General features: G+C 48.4%; 1 protein-coding gene across 3 annotated transcripts in view; it reads right to left on the bottom strand.

Moving 5' to 3' along the window:
* Positions 1-239: 239 nt before the first annotated feature.
* Positions 240-27,243, bottom strand: part of SLC7A7 (solute carrier family 7 member 7) — a 39,049-nt gene continuing 12,045 nt past the window's right edge. For all 3 annotated transcript variants that reach the window (XM_055537096.1, XM_055537095.1, XM_055537097.1), the window contains 8 exons: positions 5,699-5,824; positions 4,515-4,659; positions 2,969-3,092; positions 2,616-2,719; positions 2,248-2,344; positions 1,362-1,511; positions 971-1,154; positions 240-746 (listed from right to left, as the gene is read on the bottom strand). In XM_055537096.1, the coding sequence (XP_055393071.1) occupies positions 640-746; positions 971-1,154; positions 1,362-1,511; positions 2,248-2,344; positions 2,616-2,719; positions 2,969-3,092; positions 4,515-4,659; positions 5,699-5,824 (1,037 nt within the window). In that variant the 3' untranslated portion in view covers positions 240-639. The remainder of the gene's footprint in view (positions 747-970; positions 1,155-1,361; positions 1,512-2,247; positions 2,345-2,615; positions 2,720-2,968; positions 3,093-4,514; positions 4,660-5,698; positions 5,825-27,243) is intronic.

Genomic DNA, 27,243 nt, shown 5'->3' with positions numbered 1-27,243 from the left:
TTTCTTAGTGATAAGAGGAACAGAAGTTGATACAGCTTTTATCAAATAACCTAGCATTTTGCTACAGCAGCATAGGTGTTCTCTTGGGTAGAGGCTGATTGCATCAGCCTTCAGCAACTGGGTTAAGAGGGAAGAAATGCTCAGATTCTTTCTAACATAAGATTGTTTTTAGTCTTCCTGCCTGGTTCATGGAAACTATCCCTAAGACACTGTATAAAAAGGATGGAGCCACTCAGAGTTTAGAAGCATACCCTTTTATTGTCTAGCACCTGTGACAGTTTCATGTCTCTAAAGGAGACAGGAAGTTAAAGCATTGTTGGATTTTCCAGTGGAAGAGGAGTGGGCAGGCACACTGGAGGTGAGTGGATATCTTAACACATGGGAATGTGCCACTGGAACATCCAAGCTCACACCTAGCATGCTTCCCATCACAGTCTGCTTTATGTCCCTTTAAAAGAAACCAGGAATAATATGTAGCAAAACAAATAAATTACTCTCCATCTCTCAGAAAGCAAGTTCAGAGGTTGCTGAAGCTGCCTACGAGGCCTCCAAAGAAGTGAGCTTTCCTTTTCAACTTCCTTGCCTCCAGCCAGCAGGAGATAGAAGCCCCTGCTTTCCACATCTCGAAATTTCTTGTGGTTATTTAGACTTGGGATCCTGTTGCTTGGACTGCTGTCCTCCATCTTCCAAATCCATCTCTGCAGCAACTGACATACATAGGACCTGGAGGTACCACGTGACAGAGGCTACAAAGAGAGGTTTGAGTCAGAACTGAGAAGAATTCAAGTCAACTGGACTGAGTCCAAGTGGCACTGAGTGGGGCTGGGCCCGAGGGGACAATTTCAGTTAAACTTCAACAACAGGTAGGGGCTATGGCAGAGGTGGCTTGGGAGAATAAGAGTTGCAAAAGGAAAAAAAACCAACCCTAAGCTGTACAACAGCTGAGCTGACTTAAGGATCCAAGGCTTACCCACAATCCTGCGGAGCCAAAGAGGTCGTTTGTGTTCTGGCACTCTGACGATGAAGAAGTAAAAGGGCAAGCCTGAGAGAGCAATGCCAATGCCGATGAGGGAATTGATGGTATCACTGTAGAGTGGAACAGCCACCAGGAAGACGGTGCAGAGGCAGAAGACAATGGGGAAGAACAGGCTGAGCTGAGGGCCCAGAAGAAACAATTGGAGGTTAAACAGGTCAGGGTGGACAGCCACGATAACCCCCCACTCCCGTAGAGCAGAGTGCTGAGCCTTCCTGTCATCCCCTTCATTTCAATGAGTACCACCCACAGTTCTGGGCCAAGGTTTCTGAGTAGGTGTCAGAATCCCTGGAGCAGGTGCAGCAAATGTGGGATGGAGAGGAACTACCTTGAGAGGACGAGGCCTGTCGGGCTCCTTCCAGCGCAGATAAAGCTGACCCACAATAGAGAGCCCCACGAAGAACCAGTAGCTGAAGCTGTAGTAGTTAATGAGCTTAAAGATGTCCTCCACACACAAATAGATCAACGCCATGAGACCCTGTAGGCACAAGCCCACGTCAGCTCCTGTCAGCCTCTGTCATGCAAAGCAGTTTCCAGTTCCCTTTATCCCACAGATCCACCCCCCTTGTTAAGTCCTCAGTTTCTCCAACTGTCCTTTTCTGTTCCCACCCCATTTGCCACCTTAACTTCATTCATTTCCTATCAAGTCAGTAGCCTTTTTCAGCCCGTTCTTCAAATCCTTGCCAGCTTAATCCTCTATACAACACAGCCCGAAACAATTCCTCAAATAGCTTTTTCCCCAGAACCTCTCCAGAATGGCTCCAACCTACACGTCCAGCTTTTACCTTCTACTACCCAACTCCACACCTCCAGACTGCTGATGCCATTTTTCTAACCTAAAGCCCATCAATATTTGCAACCCTAAACTTGGAAGACCCATTTCAAATTCTCCAAAGTCTGTCTGTCACTTCTACCCCTACAGAAATGACCATTTCTCCCCATAAACACTACATCATCTGCCACAGCAGCCGTTACAATGTATTCCATGACCATTGTGCCCCACCCTAGACGCCGAGGCCACCATTCGTTAGAGAAGGTGGGTTCTCTTCAGAACCACCGCAGCAGCTGGCACAGTGCCTTGCCCATGGTGAACGGTCTGATGATAGTTTTTCTATTAGAATATTTAGAGCTTCTTGGAAGCCAGAACAACTGTATCTATTGTTACTAAAGTTTCCCCATTACCTGGCTTTCAGCCCAACCTTGAGATCACTTACATTGAAGAGAAGAGCTGACACTGGTGTGAACCGCTCCACATGAATCATGCAGATGGTATCAGGGAGATGGCCTTCTCTTGAGCCCACAAAGAAAAGCCTATTTGGGGTAAGATAGGAGAGGCTGAAAAACCTGGGGGGCATGGGTGTGGCCAGGTTCATGTGCCACAAGTCCTTCCCTCCATCAAAAGGGTTTGATTAATTTGGAAAGAAGTTGAATACCAAGATGTGTGAGCACTGGAGGCTGCTGATGGAATTGAGGCCAAAGGGTTGACTATCATTTGGGGAGCATGGTGACTCAAGTGGATCCTGTAAGTCTGGCCCTGCCATAGCTCTTTACAATACTCCTCAGTAAAAGAAGACACTCATACCTAGACGCAGCCACGATGGAGGCATTGAGGCCACCAAAGCAGGATAATGCAACCGCTAACGGAATGGTCCAATTGAATATTCCAAAAATCTGGTCTGCAAAAGTCTAAGGGGAAGAAATGGAGAGGAGTCATTAGCAAGAGCCAACAGAGATGGAAGGCAAGGAAGAGCATGCCCCCTGGTCCCTCTGCTGGCAACCCAACCCTTCTTACATAGCATGGCTAACAGGACCTGACAAGCCCAGTGCCCTAAGCATACTCCAAGGACTACCGGATTTCTGGGACTCTGAGGAGTGACATCATACCCCAGAGCCCACAAACACACCCTCACCCTTCTGCTAGTGAAAATCCTTTACCACAGCAACAGCATCGCTCGCCAGGATGTCCCTCATGTTGAGCACAGTATAATAGGCCACATTGGTCAAGATGTATATGATGGTGACAATGGGCATGGAGATGCCAATGGAGAGGGGCAGATTCCTGCAGCCAAACAGAACAGGAGATCCATTAGTCCCACAGTCTCAGCCCCATTGTCCTTTGATTCTTAGATTGCCCGCACCAATCCAGGGCTGGGGCCTCCAAGGCAGTCCCCAGTGCTTTTGCCTTTAAGTTGGAGAGTGGCTTAAACTCAAGAACTAAAGAGCGTCAGGTGGAAGATATATCAGATTCAGAGAAAGGCCTACACACACAAAAAAGGGGGAAGGATTAACAAATAACCGTGTCACAGTGTGATAATAGCATGGGAAGGTTTTGTTTTGTTTTACTCGAGGTTTCTTAGTATCAGGCTTCCTTCTCCAAGATTATCAACACTGGAAAGTTTGTCTTAAGGTTAAATAGAAAAGAAATTATGGAGGGAAACTGAAATCTAATCTCTCTAGAGAGTAAGACAGGCCCTCAGTAAGAACAATATGTACACCTGAACAAGCAATCAGAAATATGCCCACCCCAGTCCCTTAGTCAGTTTGAGAACCTTGAGTGCTACCCTAGCCCTTGGCCAAGACAGCGCATAGTCCCTCTGGCCCAAAATAAGCCATGATCTTTATAAATGTTCTTTGCAGTGAGACTTGGAGTGGGGCTGGGGTAGAGAGGGGCAAATATTCAAGTCATTCAGCTTCTGTCCAGTAGGTGGAAGCACCACCCAGGCCTCCATCAGCTATTGTCTGCTCCCAGGGTTGCAACACTAGATGTATATCAAGAATGCTCTTGTTTTTCAAAGCCAAGAGGAGTTTATTATTATTTTGACTTAAAAATTTCAGAAACCTCATTTCCTGGCAAATCTTAGTTCCTAGAGTCACTGAATTTTAGAGCCAGGAAAGGCTCTGAAAGTCATATAGTTCAACTCCCTCAGTTATAGATCGGGAGCAGGCAGAGATGGCAGTGAATTCCCTCAAGGTCACCCAACGAATCAGTGGAAAGACAAGTCCAGGCCCTCTGACTCCCTGCCCAGTGTTCTTGTCACTCTCCGTGACTACAGGACAATTCAGTGGTGTCCTGAAACAAACAAATTCCTAAGTCACTTAGGAATTTGAGAAACATGGGATCAGAAGGAAAAGGTTTCTGGTAGTCTGTGACCTAAAGTTATACACATAGGAATAAGGGTGAGTGAAAATCTATCGAGGAAAGTCTATTTTTTTAATTAAAACACAAACACATGATACAGCCTACTTTGATTAATGCAGAAACGCAAGAACAAATGTGAAAAGCCCTATAAAATTTTTTTAGTACAAGAAAGTTCACCTCTTAGCCTTGTTACTGTGATCATGGAAAGCCCAGTTACTCGTCCAGCCTCAGGCCTGTCAAAATGATGCTGACAACACTGACCAGCTGTATGCCATCAGCACATAGTAGGAGTTCAGTAAATGACAGCTGTCATCGCTATGGAAAGTTGAGTGAAGTACCTACCTCTCAGGGTTCTGGATCTCTTCAGTGACATAGTTGAGGGTGTCCCAGCCAGAATAGGAGAACAGAGCCGAGTACAGTGCCAGAGCAATGTCACCCACTGAAAATGATGAACCCTCAAAGGAATTTTCAAAGTGAGTCGAGGCTCCTGGAACCCAGAGAACACAGAAGGCAGAGGGATTAGTGGCCTATACCCCAACTACAAGGTGATTCAGTAAGGGAGAGGAAGAATATGACAATAATAGAATGCCTGTGGTTTCGAACACCTTAGCAGTAAGGGTACCAGTGAAAGAATGGGGAGCAGAAGAGAGACACCTACAGAAATGGGCCAGAGTGCAGGGATCAGCACCCGGATCCTAGCAGGAAGGACCCTGGTGAATTTCTAGGGTAAAGAACAACAGAGCACAAGGGCTAGAGAACAGGAGTGATGCAGTTCTGTCTGCTCCCCTCCTAACGCCACACAGCTGACACGGAGTGGAGGAAGGGCAGGGATCAGTGTGCCCAGTCAACAGAGTAGTTACAGGCGTTCACACCTGGAAACTGGGCAAGAAGTGGGTACCACAGGTTCATTTCTGCCCATGCCCACTCCCAGGGGGAGAACAGTCACTGCCACAGCACTGGACTCGACAATCTGCAAAAGCTGGCTCAAGATCAACCTCCCCTGGGAGGCAGCATGCATAGACATGACAGGACAGGTTCGGGGGTCAGTCTGCCTGGTACAAATTTCAGCTCCACTATTTAAGCTGGGGCTTCCCTAGTAGCTCAGATGGTAAAGAATCCACCTGAGACCCAGGTTCGATCCCTGGGTCAGGAAGATCCCCTGGAGAAGGAAATGGCAACCCACTCCAGTATTCTTGCCTGGAGAATCCCATGGACAGAGGAACCCGGCGGGCTACAATCCATAGGGTCACAAAGAGACACGACTGAGCACCTAGCATGCACTTAAGCTAGGGACTTTAGAGAATTCCTTGGCAGTCCAGTTGTTAGGACTCAGCTTCCATTGCAGAGGGCACAGGTTCAATCCCTGGTGGGGGAACTAAGATCCCACAAGCTGTGGGGCATGGCCTAAATAAAAGGAAATAGTAACAGTACCTATTAAATGAAATCATGCACAAAGGCTACTTAGAAGAGTACAGCTCGTGGAAAATGCTTAACAAACATGAGTTGCTGTTACTATTATTTCTTACCCTGGCCAAGTCTAACAATGCCTGCGATGATGATGGCGATCAGTGCCAATACTTTAGCGTAGGTGAAAACATCTTGTACCAGGGTTCCCCACTTGACATAGGCACAGTTAATGAAGGTTAAGAGACCTGAAAGAAAAATAATGCTGATTGGTGACTGACCCTACCATCCAGAGGGCCTTCGACACCCCAAGCAATTTTTCTAGTACCCATCACAAAACAGACCCTTTGGCCAAAGACAGGTGTTTAGGTTCTGACCTGCTCTGTACTGGAAACCTCTGCCCAAAGTTTCCTCACCATTATCATTCAAAGGCACTTGCTGAGCACCTGGGTGCACAGCAATACACACACACACACACACACCACACACATACACACACACTCCGCACTTAAGAGATACAAAGTGACTGGATCTGCTTACACACAAATGTGCTCACAGCAATAGGAGGCAACTGGCGGCGGAACAGGATTAGTGATGTATTCTGGCTGTTGGCTCTGAAAAGTCACAGTCTCTCCCCAACTCCAGCCCCGTAGCCCCTTATGTGGGCCCAGGAATAAACACTCTCATGCTGTGGATCACTGTTAACCTTGATGAGCCTTGCTGTAACTTATCCAGTGTCTGGACCAGCAGGTCAGGATGTGTGACCAGGATTAGGTTGGAGTCCAGACTTCCTGCCTCTGCTGGCCCGTTCAGCTGCTTGTTTTCACACTTGGAAAGCTTCTTGAAACAGGTTCCTATACAAAGGAAGGGGGCATTTTTCCTGACTGGACAATGCAAAAGTCAGGGCCATGGCCATTCCTCAAGTCCTTCCACCCTGGGGTAGAGGCAAACTCTTTACCTGGAAGAGCTCCAGCAAATTTCATGGATTGCCCTTAGAGCCAGGGTTCTTAACCTAGGGCTTCCACAAGGCCTGGAATTCTCTGTAAAGTGTTATGTTCATATGTTCAAAGTATATGCATTTTTCTAAGAAAACGGGTCCATAACTTCCATCAGAATATCAGAGAAATCCACTATCCCTCTCCCACAAAAAAACCTACAATCTGCTACTTCAGAAGAAGAAATTCTTGAGCAGAAGCCCACACAGGCTGTGAGGTCAACCAGTAGCCCCAGGATGTGGCCTGGGGTGGCAGGGGGGAGGGGGAGGGGGGGAATCAAAAGAAACAATTCTGAAATTCAGCAGAATGTCCCTCAACCCACGCCCCCGAACCTCTTCAACAAGCAGGTAGGCACATACCCTGTAGCTTTCCTGCTGCGGTACAGCAGATCCCGGTACTGCTCCCTCCTTCCCAGCTCAGCAACTGGGGCACCAGGAGGAGGGCTGCCTTCCCAGAGAGAAAGCACTGGGCCTGCCTGCTTCTGGCCCCCAGCTCAGCCCCAGGGACTCCCTGTCTCCATTCTGGCGGTGGTGTGGCCTTTAGGGTCCCCAGCCATCCTGGTTTTTTGTGTCCTGGTCTCAACACACTCTGGCCCAGGACTACTTTCTCCTGAGGGGCAGGAAAGAGCAACCAAGCCGTCTCACCTTCTGTCTCCCCCTCCCTCACTGCCCAAGTCTCTTTCTGTTCTTCCAGAAAGGGGGCTTTCCTGTCCCAAACAAACATTAGGGCTTTCTGCCTAATAAACAAGACAATGAACAACCAAACCTTATCACAGGGCTGGGCAAAAATGCACCCATAACTCCAGGCCAATGCAGTGTTAAGTTAATAATTAAAGACACGAGTGTGTCGTCGCCACAAGCACCCCCACAAAATGGCCAAATCTTTCAGATCTGCTGATCCTCCTCAGCCAGTCACTCATCCTTCACTCCCCACTGGCTTCTGCCTCCAGCCATTCAGCAGCCCTCATGCCACTTCTCCCCATCCTGTAACCTCCACCCCTTACCCTCAGGCTCTGCTGCTGACACACAAATATAACTTAAGCCAGGCTGGATTAGAAACACCAGGACCACTGGAGCTGCCACATTCACAAAGGAACAGGATCCCATAATTAAAATTCACAGTTAGGGACTTCCCCGGTGGTCCAGCGGTTAAGAACTTGCCTCCCGATGCAGGGGATGTGGATTTGATCCCTGGTTGGGCAACTAAGAGCCCACATCCCTCAGGGCAGTAAGTCCGAGCACCATAACTAGAGAGAAGCCCCCACACACAACAACGAAGACCCAACACAGACATTTTTTTATTAAAAAAAAAAAATTCATGGTTATCCCTCAGCATCACCAGGGTGCCAGCACCAAACTGGGATGGGCGGGGACTGGCTCTAGCTCTCAGTCAGTCTGTACCCACGTGCCACAAGGTTCTGTTCTCAGCTCAGTCCAGGGAGCTGGACAGGGAAAAGCCGACCCATTACCCTTTGCTACAGCAAATTCTGAAAAGAAAATACAGGGATCGCTTACATTTTAATCCCTACAGCTTCTCTAGTCTACTTCCATATCCATCCATTCATAGCCTTTTGACTACCAGTGTTTCCTCCTCCCCGACTCCTGAGCCTTTGTTCTCAGCCACAGACCCACCATCACCCCCTGATCTGCTCTCTATATTGAGCATGGGAGGCTCCGTTTGAATGAAGAAGGGAATCCTCTGGACAGAGCGCCAGCCCTCATCTTCCCCAGCGCTCAGCTGCCTCCAGGGCCTCTTGGCCACGAGAGCAGGAAACGGGTCCTGCAGGCAGCAGTGCTGACTGAGCGTCCCCACCCGCAGCGGATACAGCTGACCGGTGGCCCCGGAGCCCAGCCAAGTGCACTGTTCTTGAAGTGGAGCCTGACCTCCTGCTTCAGAGGCAGGGAAGTGGGTGGGGTGGGGCCTGGGGTTAGGATAATATAAGGACAAGGGCATTTAACCTCAAGGATCAGGGATGCCCTACCCTCCTAGGTACAATTCAGTCTCCACCCAGTGCTGGGCGAAGTCCACAGGAAGATGACCTGAAAATCACCTCGGACCCTTGACTCAGGTGCACCTCCATTTCTGCTTTGACCCCTGCTTTCGAGGAAGAAGCAACTGTGAAGAAGTCACTCCTATAATTTCTAAAGAGATGCTCTCAATGGGCGTGAAACCTAGTCTCCATGGACACCTAGAGAAGGAGGCCAGTTCCAGCAATAAGGCCCAGCATCAACTGTAGAACTAAAAGCAAGGAGAGTACCTGCATGGGCTAATCCAGAACAGAACTCAAATGCCAATCAAGAGTAGAATAGCTAAATGAATACAACGGAATACCACACAGAAATAAAAATGAATCATCTACAACCACAGACAAAATCAGGAATACACTTCACGAACATTAAGTGAACAAGCCAGACACGAGAGGACATACCCTTTGTGTCCATTTACATAAAAACAGGCTAAATTAATCTATGCTACTAGAAATCAGAACAGAGATTTCCCTTAAAGTGTGCATGGTGAGCATGGGGGAAGTGACTTGAACACAAGAAAGGTTCAGGGGGCTGCTTTCTACAATCTGAGCACACATCAAGCTGTACACTTATAAAATGTGCACTGTTTCTTCTCTATATATACACTTGAATAAAAAATTAAAATTGAGGTTAGCTTGCTTTTAGCAAATCCATCCAGGTTATTAAAGATCTTCCTTTCTTCCCTTCATATTTTGCTAACCAGTTTTAACAGATGAGCCTAGAATTTGGGCAGGAATCAACCTCAGATTACCAGCGCAGAATGCTCAGAATCCACCTCTTTCTCTTTTTTTTGGAAAGCCAGGTTATCACTTGTGGTGGGCATAGTAGTGACCCTGAGAAGCAGAAGAGTCAGCAAAAGACTTCTGATGTGAGAAAGACTTGACTAGCTACTGCTGGTTTTGAGGATGGAAGGGGGTCATGAGCCCAGGAATCTGGGCAGCCCCTAGAAGCTAGAAAAGGTGAGAAAATGGAATTTCCCCTAGAGCCTCTAGAAAGGAACACGGCAACACTGACACCTTGACGTTAGCCCAGTGGGACCCATTTCAGACTTCTGACCTACTGAACTGTGAAATAATAAATGTGTGTTGTTTTAAACCACTACATAGGTGGCAATTTGCTACAACAGCAATAGGAAACTAATACATCACTCAATAGCTTCCTTTCTACACCCTTCCTATTCTCCAAGATCCTGGAGATGCCTAGTGGTCACTGTCATCACAACTAATTATAAATCCTTTCCATTTGCTTGAAGGGGGTAGTTGTTGTTTAGTCACCAAGTCGTGTCCAACTCTTCACGACCCCATGGACAGAAGCACGTCAGGCTTCCCTGTCCCTCACCATCTCCCAGAGTTTGCCCAAGTTCATGTCCATTGTAAGTGGGTAGTTAAAAACATTTAAAGCAATGGCATGCTTTATTACTATCTCCTCAATTCTCTTGGTCTTGTTTCTTTGTTGGCCTAGATCTATTGGCTTGTTGGGTTTTTATTGAACCCTTTCCTAGGTGAGCAATTCTTCTGCAGGTAAAGTTAGAGAAAAAGTGGGACTGTGGTGTCTCCTTTCTCTCTACCATCTACTATCACAGATCTAAGTGACCCTAGGGCATCCAGCCTTTCTCCTGCTCTTCTGACTCTGAGCATTGCTCTCAGAACCTTTTGTTGACCTTTGTCACTTCTTCAGGTCTTAGTTTATTAACCTTCAGGACACTCTCCTCACAGGTCTGGGCCACTCCTATATTTATTTAGTCTTGATTATGTCATCTCTCATTATCTCTTGTATATCTTGTTTCTAAAAATCTAAGGTCATCAAAAATCAGTGAGTTCAACCACATCATCTTCTTTGGATGATTCCCCTATTCTTCCTAAAAAAGATAATGTCACTATTTTATCAGAGTTTCATTTTGAAGACACTCCTGGCCTTTCTTGTTTTTAAATCCCTGGCTATAAAATATAATTCCTTGCCCTGAATTTTCCTGCAATCTCTTTGCCTAAAATTTAGAGTACATTTTGGAGGAAATTTAGCTTTTTTTTTTTTTTTTTTCTGGGACGTACCAACTCTGAGAAGGCATAGTCACTTCCTCACAAGGATTCCACATTTCCCCTGGTTATAGAAAATAATAATAATTAATCTTTATCCTTTATATATTCACATTGAAGTCTTTATGAACTACTTACCTTGATGTCTTGGATTTGATTTAAATAATCTAGTGGTGGGTGATAAAAGACTGAGTGGAGCATAGACAATGATAAAACAGTGGTGACAGTCACTGATCTGGTGTTTGAACCCTGAGAATTCATTGTATAATTTGCTCTACTTTTGTATATGTGAAAATTTCCACAACAAATCATTTTTTTAATGTAGAGAAGTACTGCTTCTGATAGAAGGCAACTGATTTTGGCCAAAGCAGCTCAGGGAATTGAAGTTTCCATTGCTACCATATCTTCCTTTTGTACAAATTTTATGATTTGTACTTGAGGAAAGCAAAATATTTATTCTCATCTGATGCTGTGCAGTATACTCCCACAATTACATCATTCCCACTTCTTTTTGCTTTTGTCCTCTTGCTCTCTTTACCATGCTTCTTCCTTTAGGGTGAGGGGTTTATTTCCATGCTCTTTACTAAGGGAAACCTTCAGCAGAAATCCCTAGGTAAAACCCAAGAGCCCTCTAATAGCACCATGTAATAATTCCCCCCATGGTAAGCAGACGGGATTAACAGAGGGCGGGCCCTTGGCACCCTTTCTAAGAGATGGGCCACATATCTGTATGAGGAAGAAAGAGACTTCTCCTGCTTACTTGTGAGGAGCAGCCCTCCTGTAGGGAGAGAACTGGAAGCAATAGCAGACAGTATTGTCCATTACATTGTAGGGAGAGTGAAAAAGGAGAGGGAAAATCCTCTCCAGAGGTTTCTGAATCTTGGCCCTGAAATTTCCCTCACTGCAATCAATCCCAGAGGGAGCAGGCATCCCTTATTACAGCAGATCCTCATACAAGTACCTCTCTTTGATATACTACAGCAGTCTCAGCTCTTCTACAGGTCCATCACTTTTGAACAAGGTATGCATCCCAGGTGGCTCAGTGGTAAAGAACCTCCTGCCAAAGCAGGAGATGTGGGCTTGATCCCTGGGTTGGCAAGATCCCCTGGAGGAGCAAATGGCAACTCAGGTATTCTTGCCTGAAAAATCCTATGGACAGAGGAGTCTGGTGGGCTACAGTCCATTGAGTTTCAAAGAGTCGGATACAACTGAGCATATACACGTGCTCTTTCACTGTCATAGTCTTATCAAATATGAAATTGCTTCTTCCCACAGTAAAAGTAAAAAGCAAATGTACTTATTAGCCTCACTGAATGCCGATGAGTCCAAAAGCATCACTCCCAGTCTTCTAGCTTCTGCAAATGCATTACTGAGCAACTTTTCACCTTTATTCTTCTTTCCCTATATCTCATAGCTTCCAAAATACCCAGATGAATACTTTTATCTGTGTATTTTTCTCCTTTCCCCTAAAATTTCAGTTTAAAGTTTTATTAAATGCACCTCTCCCAATCTCTATGAAATCTGCTCCTAACCAGAGTGTCTCTTTCTGGGTGTCTTAGCATTTACATTTCAGCACTCAGTTCCGTGTTCTTTTTCTTCCATATTCACAGCCTTCAAATGACAGAGATGAAGATCCCACCTGCCACTCAGTTTGCTATCTCAGACTTCAAAGTCAGCAGTGACACATCCCACATGCCTTCTGAATGGTGAAATTATTCACTCCTCAGTGGCCAACAGCAGGATAGCAGCCCCTGGGCTTAACTGGGGTGAGCAAGCTCTTTGTCACATGGTCCTCAAGAAAAACCACCCATCTCTGCATTAGGCCAGGCTGTGTGTAGTCAGTCAACTGCTACGGAGCAGCCTAGCCCCTTAAGTGGAACATCCAGACCTGCAAACCCCAGACGCCTCCAGGGTACTCTACCACCGTGTGTCCTCAGGAGGACCAGATGTAAGCTCTCCAAAAAAACCTCAGATCTGCTGCCCTAAGCCAGACATTTCAAGTTTTCCCTCTTTTCTCTCTACTGCTTGTTTTTTGTTTTGTTTTCTGGTTGTGCCACATGGCTTGTGGGATTCTTAGTTTCCCAACCAGGGATTAAACCCAGCGCCATGGTGGTGGAAGCACCAAGTCCTAACCCCCAGACCCCCAGAAGTCCCACCACTGCTGGTTTTGGTTTTTGTTGTCTGATGGTGGTTTAGGACTCTCTCAGGATCTCAAAAATCCCTTTTTCTTCTTAGCTTCCTTGATGGGTTATTTCTTCCTTCCAAGGAGCCACTGTATTTCCCAGATAACAGATGACCCTCAGACTCTTACTTTTACAGGCTACAGAAATTTTGCTTACTGAAGCATCATGTGTGACAGCATCTGGCAGGAAGACACACAGAGCATAAACCCCATGGGTCACTCGATCAGATCCCTCCCACTCTGCCTACTGGACTCAGCATTTCAGTCCCCGTGGCTCCGCACCGCCCAGCGGAGCAAGCAAACTGGCAGGCTCGCCTATTAAACCACTCCATCAGCTCCCATCTTGAAGCTAGCGAGTCCTGGTGAACTGGATTCTTATTGGTTTGCTCAGCTAGGTCCAGTTCAGGTTCTAAGAAACAGGACACCAAGCCCGAGTGAGCATCAGAATGGCCCAAGGAATGTGAACCTACAGCTCTGGGTCTCCACCTCTGAAATTCTCAGAAAGGCTGAGATGGGGCTCCCCTGGGGGAGCCTGGTTATCTGCTTGCCTCAGGCTACCTTAGCTCATGAAACAAAATCATCACATACAGAACTACCCAGATCAAGGCAAGCCCAAACCCTCACTGCTTAGCTCAGCTCTCCTGGCTCCACAGAGGCATCACTTGACAAGCTTTAACAAAGTCCAGTGCTCGGGCCCCACCCAGGCCAAAGCAGCCAAGCTCTGAGGTGGAGCCCAGGCATCGGTATGTTTTTAAAGCTCCCCAGGTGATTCTAAAGCTGACAGTTGATAACCTTTCTTCCCAAGGCCCCAGTTAGTTTTCCTCAGCAGCAACTTTCTGCTTCCTCAAGCCTTGTCCTCCAAGTCTATTCCCATTCTTCTACCCAGTGGTTCAGAGTTATTTGATTGATGAAGAAGAGAGGGAGAGGAAGGGGCCATGAATGTTTTTTTAAACCCCCTTGGTGACTCCAATGTTCAGCTGAGATTGGGGCCCAAGCTCCTTTACCAGCCTCCTCTAGGCCATTTCCTTAACCTCTTCTGAGATGGAGAGAAAGAGAACAGGAAAAGAGATAAAGGTGAACCCCTGAAAAGTCTTGGGGCTCAGGCCAGCACAGAGCCCCACCGCCCTCCCTGCTGGTGATGGGTCTGTTCCAAGGTCCATGGTGACGCCCTTCCAGAACGACTCTAGTCCCTGTGTTGCTGTCAATGTGGAACATGAATTGTAAGCTTCCTCGCCCCTAATGTACAATGGAAAACCCCTCTGGGAGAGGCAACCAGCTTCCAAGTAGAAAGTTCAAAGGGCAATAGGCAGTTGGGGGCCCAGCGTCTGGCTGTTCCACCTCATTAGCCGCAAGGACATGAAGTCAGTGGTTCTGGTACCAGAAGAAGCTGCCCAAGGGCAGGGGCCAAAGCTCTCAGAGACCTGAGGTCCTTGGGAGTCCACAAGCAGCTCAAGCAGTCGCCCTCCCCTCAGCCCACAGCAGCCATCTGCCCCACCAGCACCCTGAGAGCCAAGAGCAGGCAATGCCCTTCTCTGCCAAGATGAACATGGAGCCGGACCTTCTGTTTATTCCTCCAGCCAACATTCACTAAAAAGCACCTGCTGCTGCTAAGTCACGTCAGTCATGTCCAACTCTTTGGGACTCCATGGATTGTAGTCCACCATGTTCGTCTGTCCATGGGATTCTCCAGGCAAGAATACTCGAGTGGATTGCCATGCCCTCCTCCAGGGGATTTTCCCAACCCAGGGATCGAACCCACATCTCTTACATCTCCTGCATTTACCACTAGCACCACCTGGGAATCAGCTATGTGCATACATATAACCCTTTCCTCTTGAGAAAAGCACTTACTACACACAAATCACAAGGGTCAAGCATCAGGGACACCAAGACTATCTGATACTAAAGAGCAGTCTGTTCACAGCTCCCCCTCCAGCCCCACATGTGTGCTGCTAGCCGACCGGTACAGAACACACAGGAGATAAATCATCCCATTGACCAAAGGCAAGGATCTAGACCAAAAAAACTAGGTCAAAGGGAGGGTGAGTGTAGGCAAGACAGGAGCAGAAACATCCAGTGCTGCTAACAATGGGCCAAAGCAGGGAATTCCCTGGGGGTCTAGTGGTTAGGACTCAGTGCTTTCAGTGCCCTGACCCAGGTTCAATCCCTGCTTGGGGAACTCCCAAAAGCTAGAAATCAAAATAAATTAACAATGGACCAAAGCACATTGGCTCCAAAGAAAGGGCAGTCAGTCAGGGCAGTCAGTCAGCTGTGTGGAGCTGGGTTTCTGGACACCTCGTCCTAACAACACCACCTCCACCTCCCCCGCAAAGAGGAAGAGGAGTCTCAGCCATCCCTGCTGATCTCTAAGCTACTTAAGATTAAAACTGCTTTTAATCATCTAAAGACAGAATACAGAAAGTCAAGGTTTTAGAAATTAATAAGATGTATATGACTGTGAGTATAACTTGCAGCAATAGATACCATTTTTGACTGACAATTATGTGTTGGTCACTCACATTCTTACGTGTGTGCATGTGTGTGAGTTGATCAGTCGTATCCAACTCTTTATGACCCCATGGACTGTAGCTCACCAGGCTCCCCTGTTGATGGGATTTCCCAAGCAAGAGTACTGGAGTGGGCTGCTTCTCCAGGGGCTCTTCCTGACCCAAGGATCAAACCCAGGTCTCCTGTATTGCAGGCAGATTCTTTACTGTCTGAGCCACCAAGAAATCCCAACATTGTTACATACATTATCTAATTTAATCAAACAGAGTAGGTTTACTATCTTCAGCTTACAATTGAGGGAACTGAGGCTACTCACTGGCCAGCTCCAAGGCTTGTACACGTTCCACTATACCATATGCTCTATTTGCATGCAAGGATGTGGGCCAGGGAGTGGGACTATTGCCCTCTGGGGTATCAGGGCTTCTGGCTGCAAAGAACTGGAGCAATCCTCAAAGAGCTCCTAGAAGCCAGAGTAATTAGTTTCAGGAGGGACCAAATGCACACCCATCTGGTTGGGAAAAGTAACCATTTATAGCACCCTAGACAGGACAGCAAGGTTCCTTCAGAACTCAGAATTCATCCACTCATCCATTCATTCCCCCATGGATCCAGCCATCCAACAAGCATGTGTTGAGACTGAACCCACTATATTCCAGAAGCTGTGCAGACTCTGTTTTTAAGACCCAGTGCCCTGGGACTTCCCTGGTGGTGCAGTGGCTAGGACTCCACGCTCCCAATGCAGGGGGCCTGGGTTCGACCCCTGGTTGGGGAACTAGATCCCACATGCCATAACTAAGAGTTTGCATGCCGCAACTAAAGATCCCAAATGCCACGGGGAAGACTGAAGATTTCACATGGTGCAACTAAGACCTGGCGCAGCCAAGTAAATAAGTTTTTAAAATATTAAAAATAAAAACAGTCTCCAGCCTTCCCAGAAAAGTGAACATGGACAATTGCAAGAATCAGGTGCTGTAAAAGTCACTGAGAGGCAACCCACCCATTCTGGGGCAGCAAAGTGGGTTCAGGCAGACACCAGGGCCATTGCTACCTGGACTGCGTGTAGAGGCTCCATGCTGGGGTTGAGGGAAGGGAGGCGGAATTCCTGGCAGAGGGAGCACCGTGTATTTGCCCTAACAATGAAATCAGCAATGAGTGGAGTCACTCATGCATACCAACAACTTATTTATGCAATAATCGGTCAATGATTCCAAGATCTATTTGCAATACTAGCTTATCTAGGGCTGTAGTCAGTTCATCAGCAGCTTTAAAGGAAGATTATGCCTGTAAAGGAAATACATGCCACCCCGAAAGAAGTAAAATCTTTATATGCTCTCTCGAAATTGTCACTGATGAAAAGGATGAAAGTATGGTAGAAATATACATCGTGCTTCTAGAGGTAGAATCCCATTCTACAGATGAGGAAATCAAGGCTAATAAATTCAACCTGCCTGATTCCGTGCTCTTACCCACCATGCACACCACCTCTTAAAGGGGTGAGGGGATGCTCTGCACCATTCAAGGGGCAGAGATGCTGACTCTAGGCGCCCAAGCATTCCAATGAAGAAGACCTCACTGTAGGCTAAGAATACTTTATCCAAGTTGAGAAATATACCCCCAAACCAATATAAGGCAGGCCTGTCTTTCCCATAAGCTCCTCCCTCAGCCTGAGCCCCTGCCTCTAACAACTGCTCTTCTTGCCTGCAGAGTCCATCTTTTAGAAAGCACACCTACATTCCCTCACCTGCCCTTGTCTCCACAATGCAGCTCCATGACCCCAGTGAAAAAACTGCCAAAGTGCTCCTTGACTTCCTTCTTCCCAAGTCTAATGCTGTTCTGCTCCTTATCTTACTTAACAGTTCCTCCAAAAAAGACTAATTTTGAGTGCAAACCAACCTCTCTTGGGAGTGCTGCCTTTCTTCTGAACACTTTACATATCTGTTTCTCCCGTCAACTGTGAGCTCTGTGCAGGTAGACACTGGGTCACACTTATCCTTGTATCCCCAGGCCCTAACCCAGAACTAGGCATAGAGTAGATACTCAATAAATCTTGCAGGATGAATAAGCCATCTGTCTGAAATCTAACTCTACCCTCATTGCCCTGAAAGTTCCCTCTCCAAAGTCACCAGTGATCTTCATGTTGATAAATTCAACTCCACCTGGTCCTATCTAGCTTGACCTCTTAGCAGATTGGACACTGTCAGCCACTGACTCCTCAAATTGCTCTCCTCTTCGAAGAATTCTAAGAGTATATCCTAAGCCCTTTTCTCTTCCCTTTCTTATTCTCTCCTAGGATGATCTCATCTCCTACTGTGATTTCAACTATACATTGAGGATTCCCCAAAGTATATCACCAGCCCAACTGTCATGATTCCAGATACCTATGAATATCCAACCACCTACTCAGCATCACCAGGCACAAATTGATCCCAACAATTTCCAGCAAACCTACTGCTCCTCCAGTGCTCCCCCATAAGTAAATGGCAATGCCATTCACCCAGTTGCCCAAGCCAGATGCCAAATCGAAGTATCTTATCATCGACAACCTCTACCTGTATCTAATTGGTATCCAAGTCTTAACCAGTCTCCTCATCCCTAAAACATGACTCCAGTCCAAGCCACCATCATTTCTCACCTCATCATCTCTCATCTCTCTCAATATCATGGCAACAGCTTCCTAACTGGTCTCCCTGCTTTCCATCCTGCAAAGTAAGAATAATCTTTCTAAAAATCACAAGTTCTAAAATCTAAATCACAAATATCACTCCCCTGCTTTGAAAGCCCAAAGAGGTTTTTCATTGCCTTAGAAGAAGCCCACCAAGGGACTTTCCCAGTGGTCCAGTGGTTAACAGGTTAACACTCTGCCTTCTGATGCAAGGGGCACGGGTTCAATCCCTGGGTGGGGAACTAAGGTCCAGGAAAAAAAATGTAATTTCTCCCTAACTTTTAGGACTTCCCTGGTGATACAGTGGTTAAGACTTCACTTTCTAATGCAGGTGGTATGGGTTCAGTCTCTGGTTGGGGAGCTAAGATCCCCCACAGCCTCATGGCCAAAAAACCAAAACATAAAACAGAAGCAACATTGTAACAAATTCAATAAAGACTTTAAAAAATGGCCCACATCAAAAAAAAAAAAAGAGGCAACTCACCAAACTCCTTAATAAAGCATGTGCTATAGATTGTGTTTTCCAAAAATATCAAGGCAATATCTCCCAGCCACGTGTGCTTTTCATATACTGTGATTTTAACACTCTGCCCATCAAGAGATAGGGTCTGTGCCTCTTCTTTGGAAACTGGATGGTATTCTGTGAATGTTTCTACCCACATAGTACTGTAGCAGGAGGGATACCATGCAACTTCAGAGGCTAGGTCATAAAAAGCAAGGCAACTTCCACTTTGCTTGCCTGGATACTCATTCTTAAAGCCTTCGGTCACAAGTAGAACAGTCTGACTGTGCTGAGGCTGTCATTATGGGAGGAAGCTCATCATAGTCCATAAAGAGAGACCACAGGGAAAAGCCCCAACCCAACTTGAGAAAGCCACCATCTAACTACAATCACATAAGGGCCTAAGCCAGAACTGCCCCCACTTCAGATCAGATCAGTCGCTCAGTCGTGTCCGACTCTTTGCGACCCCATGAATCGCAGCACGCCAGGCCTCCCTGTCCATCACCAACTCCCGGAGTTCACTCAGACTCACATCCATCGAGTCAGTGATGCCATCCAGCCATCTCATCCTCTGTCGTCCCCTTCTCCTCCTGCCCCCAATCCCTCCCAGCATCAGAGTCTTTTCCAATGAGTCAACTCTTCGCATGAGATGGCCAAAGTACTGGAGTTTCAGCTTTAGCAGCATTCCTTCCAAAGAAATTCCAGGGCTGATCTCCTTCAGAATGGACTGGTTGGATCTCCTTGCAGTCCAAGGGACTCTCAAGAGTCTTCCCCAACACCACAGTTCAAAAGCATCAATTCTTCGGCACTCAGCCTTCTTCACAGTCCAACTCTCACATCCATACATGACCACAGGAAAAACCATAGCCTTGACTAGACAAACCTTTGTTGGCAAAGTAATGTCTCTGCTTTTGAATATGCTATCTAGGTTGGTCATAACTTTCCTTCCAAGGAGTAAGCGTCTTTTAATTTCATGGCTGCAGTCACCATCTGTAGTGATTTTGGAGCCCAGAAAAATAGTCTGACACTGTTTCCACTGTTTCCCCATCTATTTCCCATAAAGTGATGGGACCGGATGCCATGATCTTCGTTTTCTGAATGTTGAGCTTTAAGCCAACTTTTTCACTCTCCACTTTCACTTTCATCATAAGGCTTTTGAGTTCCTCTTCACTTTCTGCCATAAGGGTGGTGTCATCTGCATATCTGAGGTTTTTGATATTTCTCCCGGAAATCTTGATTCCAGTTTGTGTTTCTTCCAGTCCAGCGTTTCTCATGATGTACTCTGCATATAAGTTAAATAAGCAGGGTGACAATATACAGCCTTGACGTACTCCTTTTCCTATTTGGAACCAGTCTGTTGTTCCATGTCCAGTTCTAACTGTTGCTTCCTGACCTGCATACAAATTTCTCAAGAGGCAGATCAGGTGGTCTGGTATTCCCATTTCTTTCAGTATTTTCCACAGTGTATTGTGATCCACACAGTCAAAGGCTTTGGCATAGTCAATAAAGCAGAAATAGATGCTTTTCTGGAACTCTCTTGCTTTCTCCATGATCCAGCGGATGTTGGCAATTTGATCTCTGGTTCCTCTGCCTTTTCTAAAACCAGCTTGAACATCAGGAAGTTCACGGTTCACATATTGCTGAAGCCTGGCTTGGAGAATTTTGAGCATTACTTTACTAGCGTGGGAGATGAGTGCAATTGTGCGGTAGTTTGAGCATTCTTTGGCATTGCCTTTCTTTGGGATTGGAATGAAAACTGACCTTTTCCAGTCCTGTGGCCACTGGTGAGTTTTCCAAATTTGCTGGCATATTGAGTGCAGCACTTTCACAGCATCATCTTTCAGGATTTGGAATAGCTCAACTGGAATTCCATCACCTCCACTTGCTTTGTTCGTAGTGATGCTTTCTAAGGCCCACTTGACTTCACATTCCAGGATGTCTGGCTCTAGGTCAGTGATCACACCATCGTGATTATCTGGGTCGTGAAGATCTGTTTTTGTACAGTTCTTCTGTGTATTCTTGCCATCTCTTCTTAATATCTTATGCTTCTGTTAGGTCCATACCATTTCTGTCCTTTATCGAGCTGATCTTTGCATGAAATGTTCCTTTGGTATCTCTGATTTTCTTGAAGAGATCCCTAGTCTTTCCCATTCTGTTGTTTTCCTCTATGTCTTTGCATTGATCGCTGAAGAAGGCTTTCTTATCTCTTCTTGCTATTCTTTGGAACTCTGCATTCAGATGTTTATATCTTTCCTTTTCTCCTTTGCTTTTCGCTTCTCTTCTTTTCCCAGCTATTTGTAAGGCGGAGGCGGCGGCGACGGGCGCGCTAAAGCTCGGCCGAGAGGAGCCACCCCACGTCCGACGTCAGCAGCGGCGGCCGAGAGTAAACAGGCTGCGACGGCGCAGGAATGGCCGAGAGGAGCTACCCGGCGTCCGAGGTCAGGGGCGGCGACGAGAGGGGCGACCCCGCGTCCGAGGTCAGGGGCGGCGACGAGAGGGGCGACCCCGCGTCCGAGGTCAGGGGCGGCGACGAGAGGGGCGACCCCGCGTCCGAGGTCAGGGGCGGCGACGAGAGGGATTACCCCACGTCCGAGGTCAGGGGCGGCGACGAGAGGGGTTACGTCGCGTCCGAAGTCAGGGGCAGCGGCCGAGAGTAAACAGGCTGCGACGGCGCAGGAACGGCCAAGAGGAGCTTCCCCACGTCTGAGGTCAGTGGCAGCGATGAGAGGGGTTACCCCGCGTCCGAGGTCTGGGGCGGCGATGAGAGGGCTTACCCCGCGTCCGAGGTCAGGGGCGGCGACGAGAGGAGTTACCTCGCGTCCAAGGTCAGGGGCAGCGGCCGAGAGTAAACAGGCTGTGACGGAGCAGGAACGGCCGAGAAGAGCTACCCTGCGTCCGAGGTCAGGGGCGGCGACGAGAGGGGTTAACCGCGTCCGAAGTCAGGGGCGGCGACGAGAGGGGTTACCCCGCGTCCAAGGTCAGGGGCGGCGACGAGAGGGGTTAACCGCGTCCGAGGTCAGGGGCGGCGACGAGAGGGGTTACCCCGCGTCTGAGGTCAGGGGCGGCAACGAGAGGGGTTACCCCGCGTCCGAGGTCAGGGGCAGCGGCCGAGAGTAAACAGGCTGCGACGGCACAGGAACGGCCGAGAGGAGCTACCCCGAGTCTGAGCTCAGGGGCAGCGACGAGAGGAGTTACCCCGCGTCCGAGGTCAGGGGCAGCGGCCGAGAGTAAACAGGCTGTGACAGCGCAGGAACGGCCGAGAGGAACTACCCTGCGTCCGAGGTCAGGGGCGGCGACGCGAGGCATTACCTCGCGTCCGAGGTCAGGGGCAGCGACGGGAGGAGCTACCCCGCGTCCGAGGTCAGGGGCAGCGGCCGAGAGTAAACAGGCTGTGACAGCGCAGGAACGGCCGAGAGGAACTACCCTGCGTCCGAGGTCAGGGGCGGCGACGCGAGGGATTACCTCGCGTCCGAGGTCAGGGGCAGCGACGGGAGGAGTTACCTCGCGTCCGAGGTCAGGGGCAGCGGCCGAGAGTAAACAGGCTGTGACGGCGCAGGAAAGGCTGAGAGGAGCTACCCCGCGTCCGAGGTCAGGGGCGGCGACGAGAGGGGTTAACCGCGTCCGAGGTCAGGGGCGGCGACGAGAGGGGTTACCTCGCGTCCGAGGTCAGGGGAGGCGACGAGAGGGGTTAACCGCGTCCGAGGTCAGGGGCGGCGACGAGAGGGGTTACCTCGCGTCCGAGGTCAGGGGAGGCGACGAGAGGGGTTAACCGCGTCCGAGGTCAGGGGCGGCGACGAGAGGGGTTACCCCGTGTCTGAGGTCAGGGGAGGCGACGAGAGGGGTTAACCGCGTCCGAGGTCAGGGGAGGCGACGAGAGGGGTTAACCGCGTCCGAGGTCAGGGGCGGCGACGAGAGGGGTTAACCGCGTCCGAGGTCAGGGGCGGCGACGAGAGGGGTTACCCCGTGTCCGAGGTCAGGGGCGGCGACGAGAGGGGTTACCTCGCGTCCGAGGTCAGGGGAGGCGACGAGAGGGGTTGCCTCGCGTCCGAGGTCAGGGGCGGCGACCAGAGGGGTTACCTCGCGTCCGAGGTCAGGGGCGGCGACGAGAGGGGTTAACCGCGTCCGAGGTCAGGGGCGGCGACGAGAGGGGTTACCCCGTGTCCGAGGTCAGGGGAGGCGACGAGAGGGGTTAACCGTGTCCGAGGTCAGGGGCGGCGACGAGAGGGGTTAACCGCGTCCGAGGTCAGGGGCGGCGACGAGAGGGGTTACCTCGCGTCCAAGGTCATGGGAGGCGACGAGAGGGGTTGCCTCGCGTCCGAGGTCAGGGGCGGCGACCAGAGGGGTTACCTCGCGTCCGAGGTCAGGGGTAGCGGCCGAGAGTAAACATGCTGCGACGGCGCAGGAACGGCCGAGAGGAGCTACCCTGCGTCCAAGGTCAGGGGCAGCGACGAGAGGGGTTAACCGCGTCCGAGGTCGGGGCGGCGACGAGAGGGGTTGCCCCCCGTCCGAGGTCAGGGGCTGCGACGAGAGGGGTTGCCCCGCGTCGGAGGTCAGGGGCGGCGACGAGAGGGGTTACCCCGCGTCCGAGGTCAGGGGCGGCGGCCGGGAGGCGAGACCCCACGCCCCAAGCCAGGGTCAGCGGGCTGGAGGAGCTACCCCACGCCCCCATGCCCGAGGCCAAGGGCGGCGGCCGGGAGGACCAACCCCACGTCCAAGGAGCCGTGGCTGCGGGGGCGTAGGAGGGCCTAGAGGAGCTATCCCACGTTGAAGGTCAGGAAGGGCACGGTGAGGAGATAACCCTCGTCCAAGGTAAGGAGCAATGGCTGCGCTTTGCTGGAGCAGCCATGAAGAGATACCCCACGCCCAAGGTAATAGAAACCCAAGTAAGATGGTAGGTGTTGCAAGAGGGCGTCAGAGGGCAAACACACTGAAACCATACTCACAGAAAACTAGTCAATCTAATCACACTAGGACCACAGCCTTGTCTAACTCAGTGAAACTAAGCCATGCCCGTGGGGCAACCCAAGGTGGGTGGGTCATGGTGGAGAGATCTGACAGAATGTGGTCCACTGGAGAAGGGAATGGCAAACCACTTCAGTATTCTTGCCTTGAGAACCCCATACACAGTATGAAAAGGCAAAATGATAGGATACTGAAAAAGAAACTCCCCAGGTCAGTAGGTGCCCAATATGCTACTGGAGATCAGTGGAGAAATAACTCCAGAAAGAATGAAGGGATGGAGCCAAAGCAAAAAGAATACCCAGCTGTGGATGTGACTGGTGATAGAAGCAAGGTCCGATGCTGTAAAGAGCAATACTGCATAGGAACCTGGAATGTCAGGTCCATGAATCAAGGCAAATTGGAAGTGGTCAAACAAGAGATGGCAAGAGTGAATGTCGAGATTCTAGGAATAAGCAAACTGAAATGGACTGGAATGGGTGAATTTAACTCAGATGACAATTATATCTACTACCACGGGCAGGAATCCCTCAGAAGAAATGGAGTGGCCATCATGGTCAACAAAAGAGTCCGAAATGCCGTACTTGGATGCAATCTCAAAAACGCGAGAGTGATCTCTGTTCGTTTCCAAGGCAAACCATTCAATACCACAGTAATCCAAGTCTATGCCCCAGCCAGTAATGCTGAAGAAGCTGAAGTTGAATGGTTCTATGAAGACCTACAAGACCTTTTAGAACTAACACCCAAAAAAGATGTCCTTTTCATTATAGGGGACTGGTATGCAAAAGTAGGAAGTAAAGAAACACCTGGAGTAACAGGCAAATTTGGCCTTGGAATACGGAATGAAGCAGGTCAAAGACTAATAGAGTTTTGCCAAGAAAATGCACTAGTCATAACAAACACTCTCTTCCAACAACACAAGAGAAGACTCTATACATGGACATCACCAGATGGTCAACACTGAAATCAGACTGATTATATTCTTTGCAGCCAAAGATGGAGAAGCTCTATACAGTCAGCAAAAACAAGACCAGGAGCTGACTGTGGCTCAGACCATGAACTCCTTATTGCCAAATTCAGACTTAAATTGAAGAAAGTAGGGAAAACCACTAGACCATTCAGGTATGACCTAAATCAAATCCCTTATGATTATACAGTGGAAGTGAGAAATAGATTTAAGGGCCTAGATCTGATAGATAGAGTGCCTGATGAACTATGGAATGAGGTTCGTGACATTGTACAGGAGACAGGGATCAAGACCATCCCCATGGAAAAGAAATGCCCCCACTTAGCTCTTTTCAAATTCCTGAGAAGAACCATGAAAGAAGAAAATGACTGTTTGAAGTCACTTAGTTTTGTGTGATTTGTTACACAGTGATAAAAACAGGAACAGTTTATAAAGACCTGAACAACTTATCTGAAAGACCTTCATCTACCTCTACAAGCCAACTCTCAACATTTCCTACCTTAAACTCAATATCTGAACCCCTGAGACTCCCCTGGTGGTGCAGGGTTTAAGAATCTGCCTGCCAATGCAAGGGACATGGGTTCAATCCCTGGTCTGGGAAGATCCCACATGCCTCGGGGCAACTAACGCCATGCACCAAGGCAACTGAAGCCCTCACACCTAGAGCCTGTGCTCCACAGGCAGACAGACCACCACAGTGAGAAGCCTGCACACTGCAATGAAAAACAGTCCCTGCTTACAGAAACTAGAGAAAGCCTGGGTGCAGCAACAAAGACCAGTGCAGCCAAAAATACATAAAGAAAAATCTTTTAAAAGTAAACAAATAAAGTTTATTAAAAAAAAAAGACTCCAAGCTTCTACTGCAGGGGATGACCCAGGTTTGAGCCCTGATCAGGGAACTAAGCTCCCATATGCCAAGCAGCCAAAACAAAAACAAAAAAACTTGAAACTGAACTCCTTTCAGTGTCTCAGAGATGTCCTTTCTTGTCTTCAGGGTTTCATACATCTGTTCTTGCTGCTTGAGATGCCCCTCTTCCCTCTGTTGCTGCTGCTGCTAAGTCGCTTCAGTCGTGTCCAACTCTGTGCGACCCCATAGACGGCAGCCCACCAGGCTTCCCCGTACCTGGGATTCTCCAGGCAAGAACACTGCCATTTCCTTCTCCAATGCATGAAAGTGAAAAGTGAAAGTGAAGTTGCTCAGTCGTGTCTTGACTCTTAGCGACCCCATGGACTGCAGCCTACCAGGCTCCTCCGTCCATGGGATTTTCCAGGCAAGAGTACTAGAGTGGGGTGCCATTGCCTTCTCCGTCTTCCCTCTCTACTCTCAGTTAATTCTTCTTTATCTAGGTGCCAGTTTAAACTTCCTTTTAGAGAGTTTTCAAACCCCTAGGCTAGTTCAGTTTTCCTCCTGTAGCTCCCTGTGCCTTGAAAATCACAATGCTTATCATGATCTATTGTAATCTTGAGTTACCCATCCTGTATACACACAAGCACAACACACACTGAGACCTTCATAAAAACAATGACCAGCGCTGGGGAAATGGCAAGTGTTTCGTGAATATTTGCTGAATGTTCAGTCTCAGTCCCATCTCTTCCCTGAGCTCCCAAAGGGCACATCCACCTACCATTTTACAAGTAAATTTCAACTTCAACATGATTCTCTCCTCCCCTTCCCCATAGGTGATGCCACTGTCTACCAGCTGCCCAAACCAGAAACCTCATCTCATCATTGAAAGAAGTATGTATCAAGCTCCTCTCTGTTTCACTGTTGGGTGTACAGTGGATCATAAGACAGGCTCAGCCCCTGTGGCACAGACTCACAGGCTTGTGGATGTTTTCTTCATCACCTGCCTCTCTTACGCTAGGCATTCCAGTAAGAGTTATTGGTTGCACAAGTTATAATTTCTTAATACTCTCCTATCTATCCTGTACACCTCACCTACCACTGCCCTAGTTTTCAGGCTTTTCTAGTTTTGCCTAGATCTCTAAGACAGCTTCCTAACCCATGTCTCTGCCATCAGCCTTGCTCTTATGTCCCACCCTGACTGCATCCCTTCCTCCTTCAAGTCCTGTAACAGCTCCTTGTATGCTTCGGAAGAAAATCTAAACCTACTAGGAAGGTTTGGCCTTGTGCACTAACCCCTTACACCCCTAGTGCCCTCACATCCCACAGTCGCCCACACATACCCCACACCCCGACACTTCTTCTCACCTTATCCCTTTACATTGCCTTTCCCTGTGCCTAGAATTCCTTGCCCCTTCTCCACTTAACAGATATTTACTAAGTACCTAGCAGACATCAGTACACAGCACTGATCAAGGTGCCAGAGACTCAGTAGTGAGCAAAACCAAGTCCTTACTCTCATGATGTTTATACTCTAGAGGGAGAGAGACAATAAGCAAATACATAATCAATGTCAGGTGGTAAGGAGTCTATAGACAAGAGACTTCCTGGCGGTCCAGTGGTTAAGACTCCGCACTTCCACTGCAGGGGGCACAGGTTCCATTGTTGTTTGAGGGAACTAAGATCTTATATGCCTCACTGCACGACCAAAAAAAAAAAAAAACAAACAAACCTCTACAGAGAAAAATAAACCAGCTAGAAGACTGAGAGTAAGCATTTTAGACAAGGCAAGCCTTCAGCAAGGTAATATTTGTGCAAAGACATGAATGGAGTGAGGGAATAAATTCTAAGGGTATCTGGGGGAGGAGTCTTCCAGGAAAAAGGAAAAATAAGTACAAAGTCCCTGAAGCAGGAATGTTCCAGGCAAACTGGAAGAAAAGCAAGGTCAGAAGCTGGAGCAGAGAGTGGGGACAAGAGGTCTGAGGCAA

This window comes from Bubalus kerabau, chromosome 10 (genome assembly GCF_029407905.1).
Source record: "Bubalus kerabau isolate K-KA32 ecotype Philippines breed swamp buffalo chromosome 10, PCC_UOA_SB_1v2, whole genome shotgun sequence".
In the NCBI taxonomy this organism is placed as follows: domain Eukaryota; kingdom Metazoa; phylum Chordata; class Mammalia; order Artiodactyla; family Bovidae; genus Bubalus; species Bubalus kerabau.
This window is presented reverse-complemented; position numbering and strand designations above follow the sequence as displayed.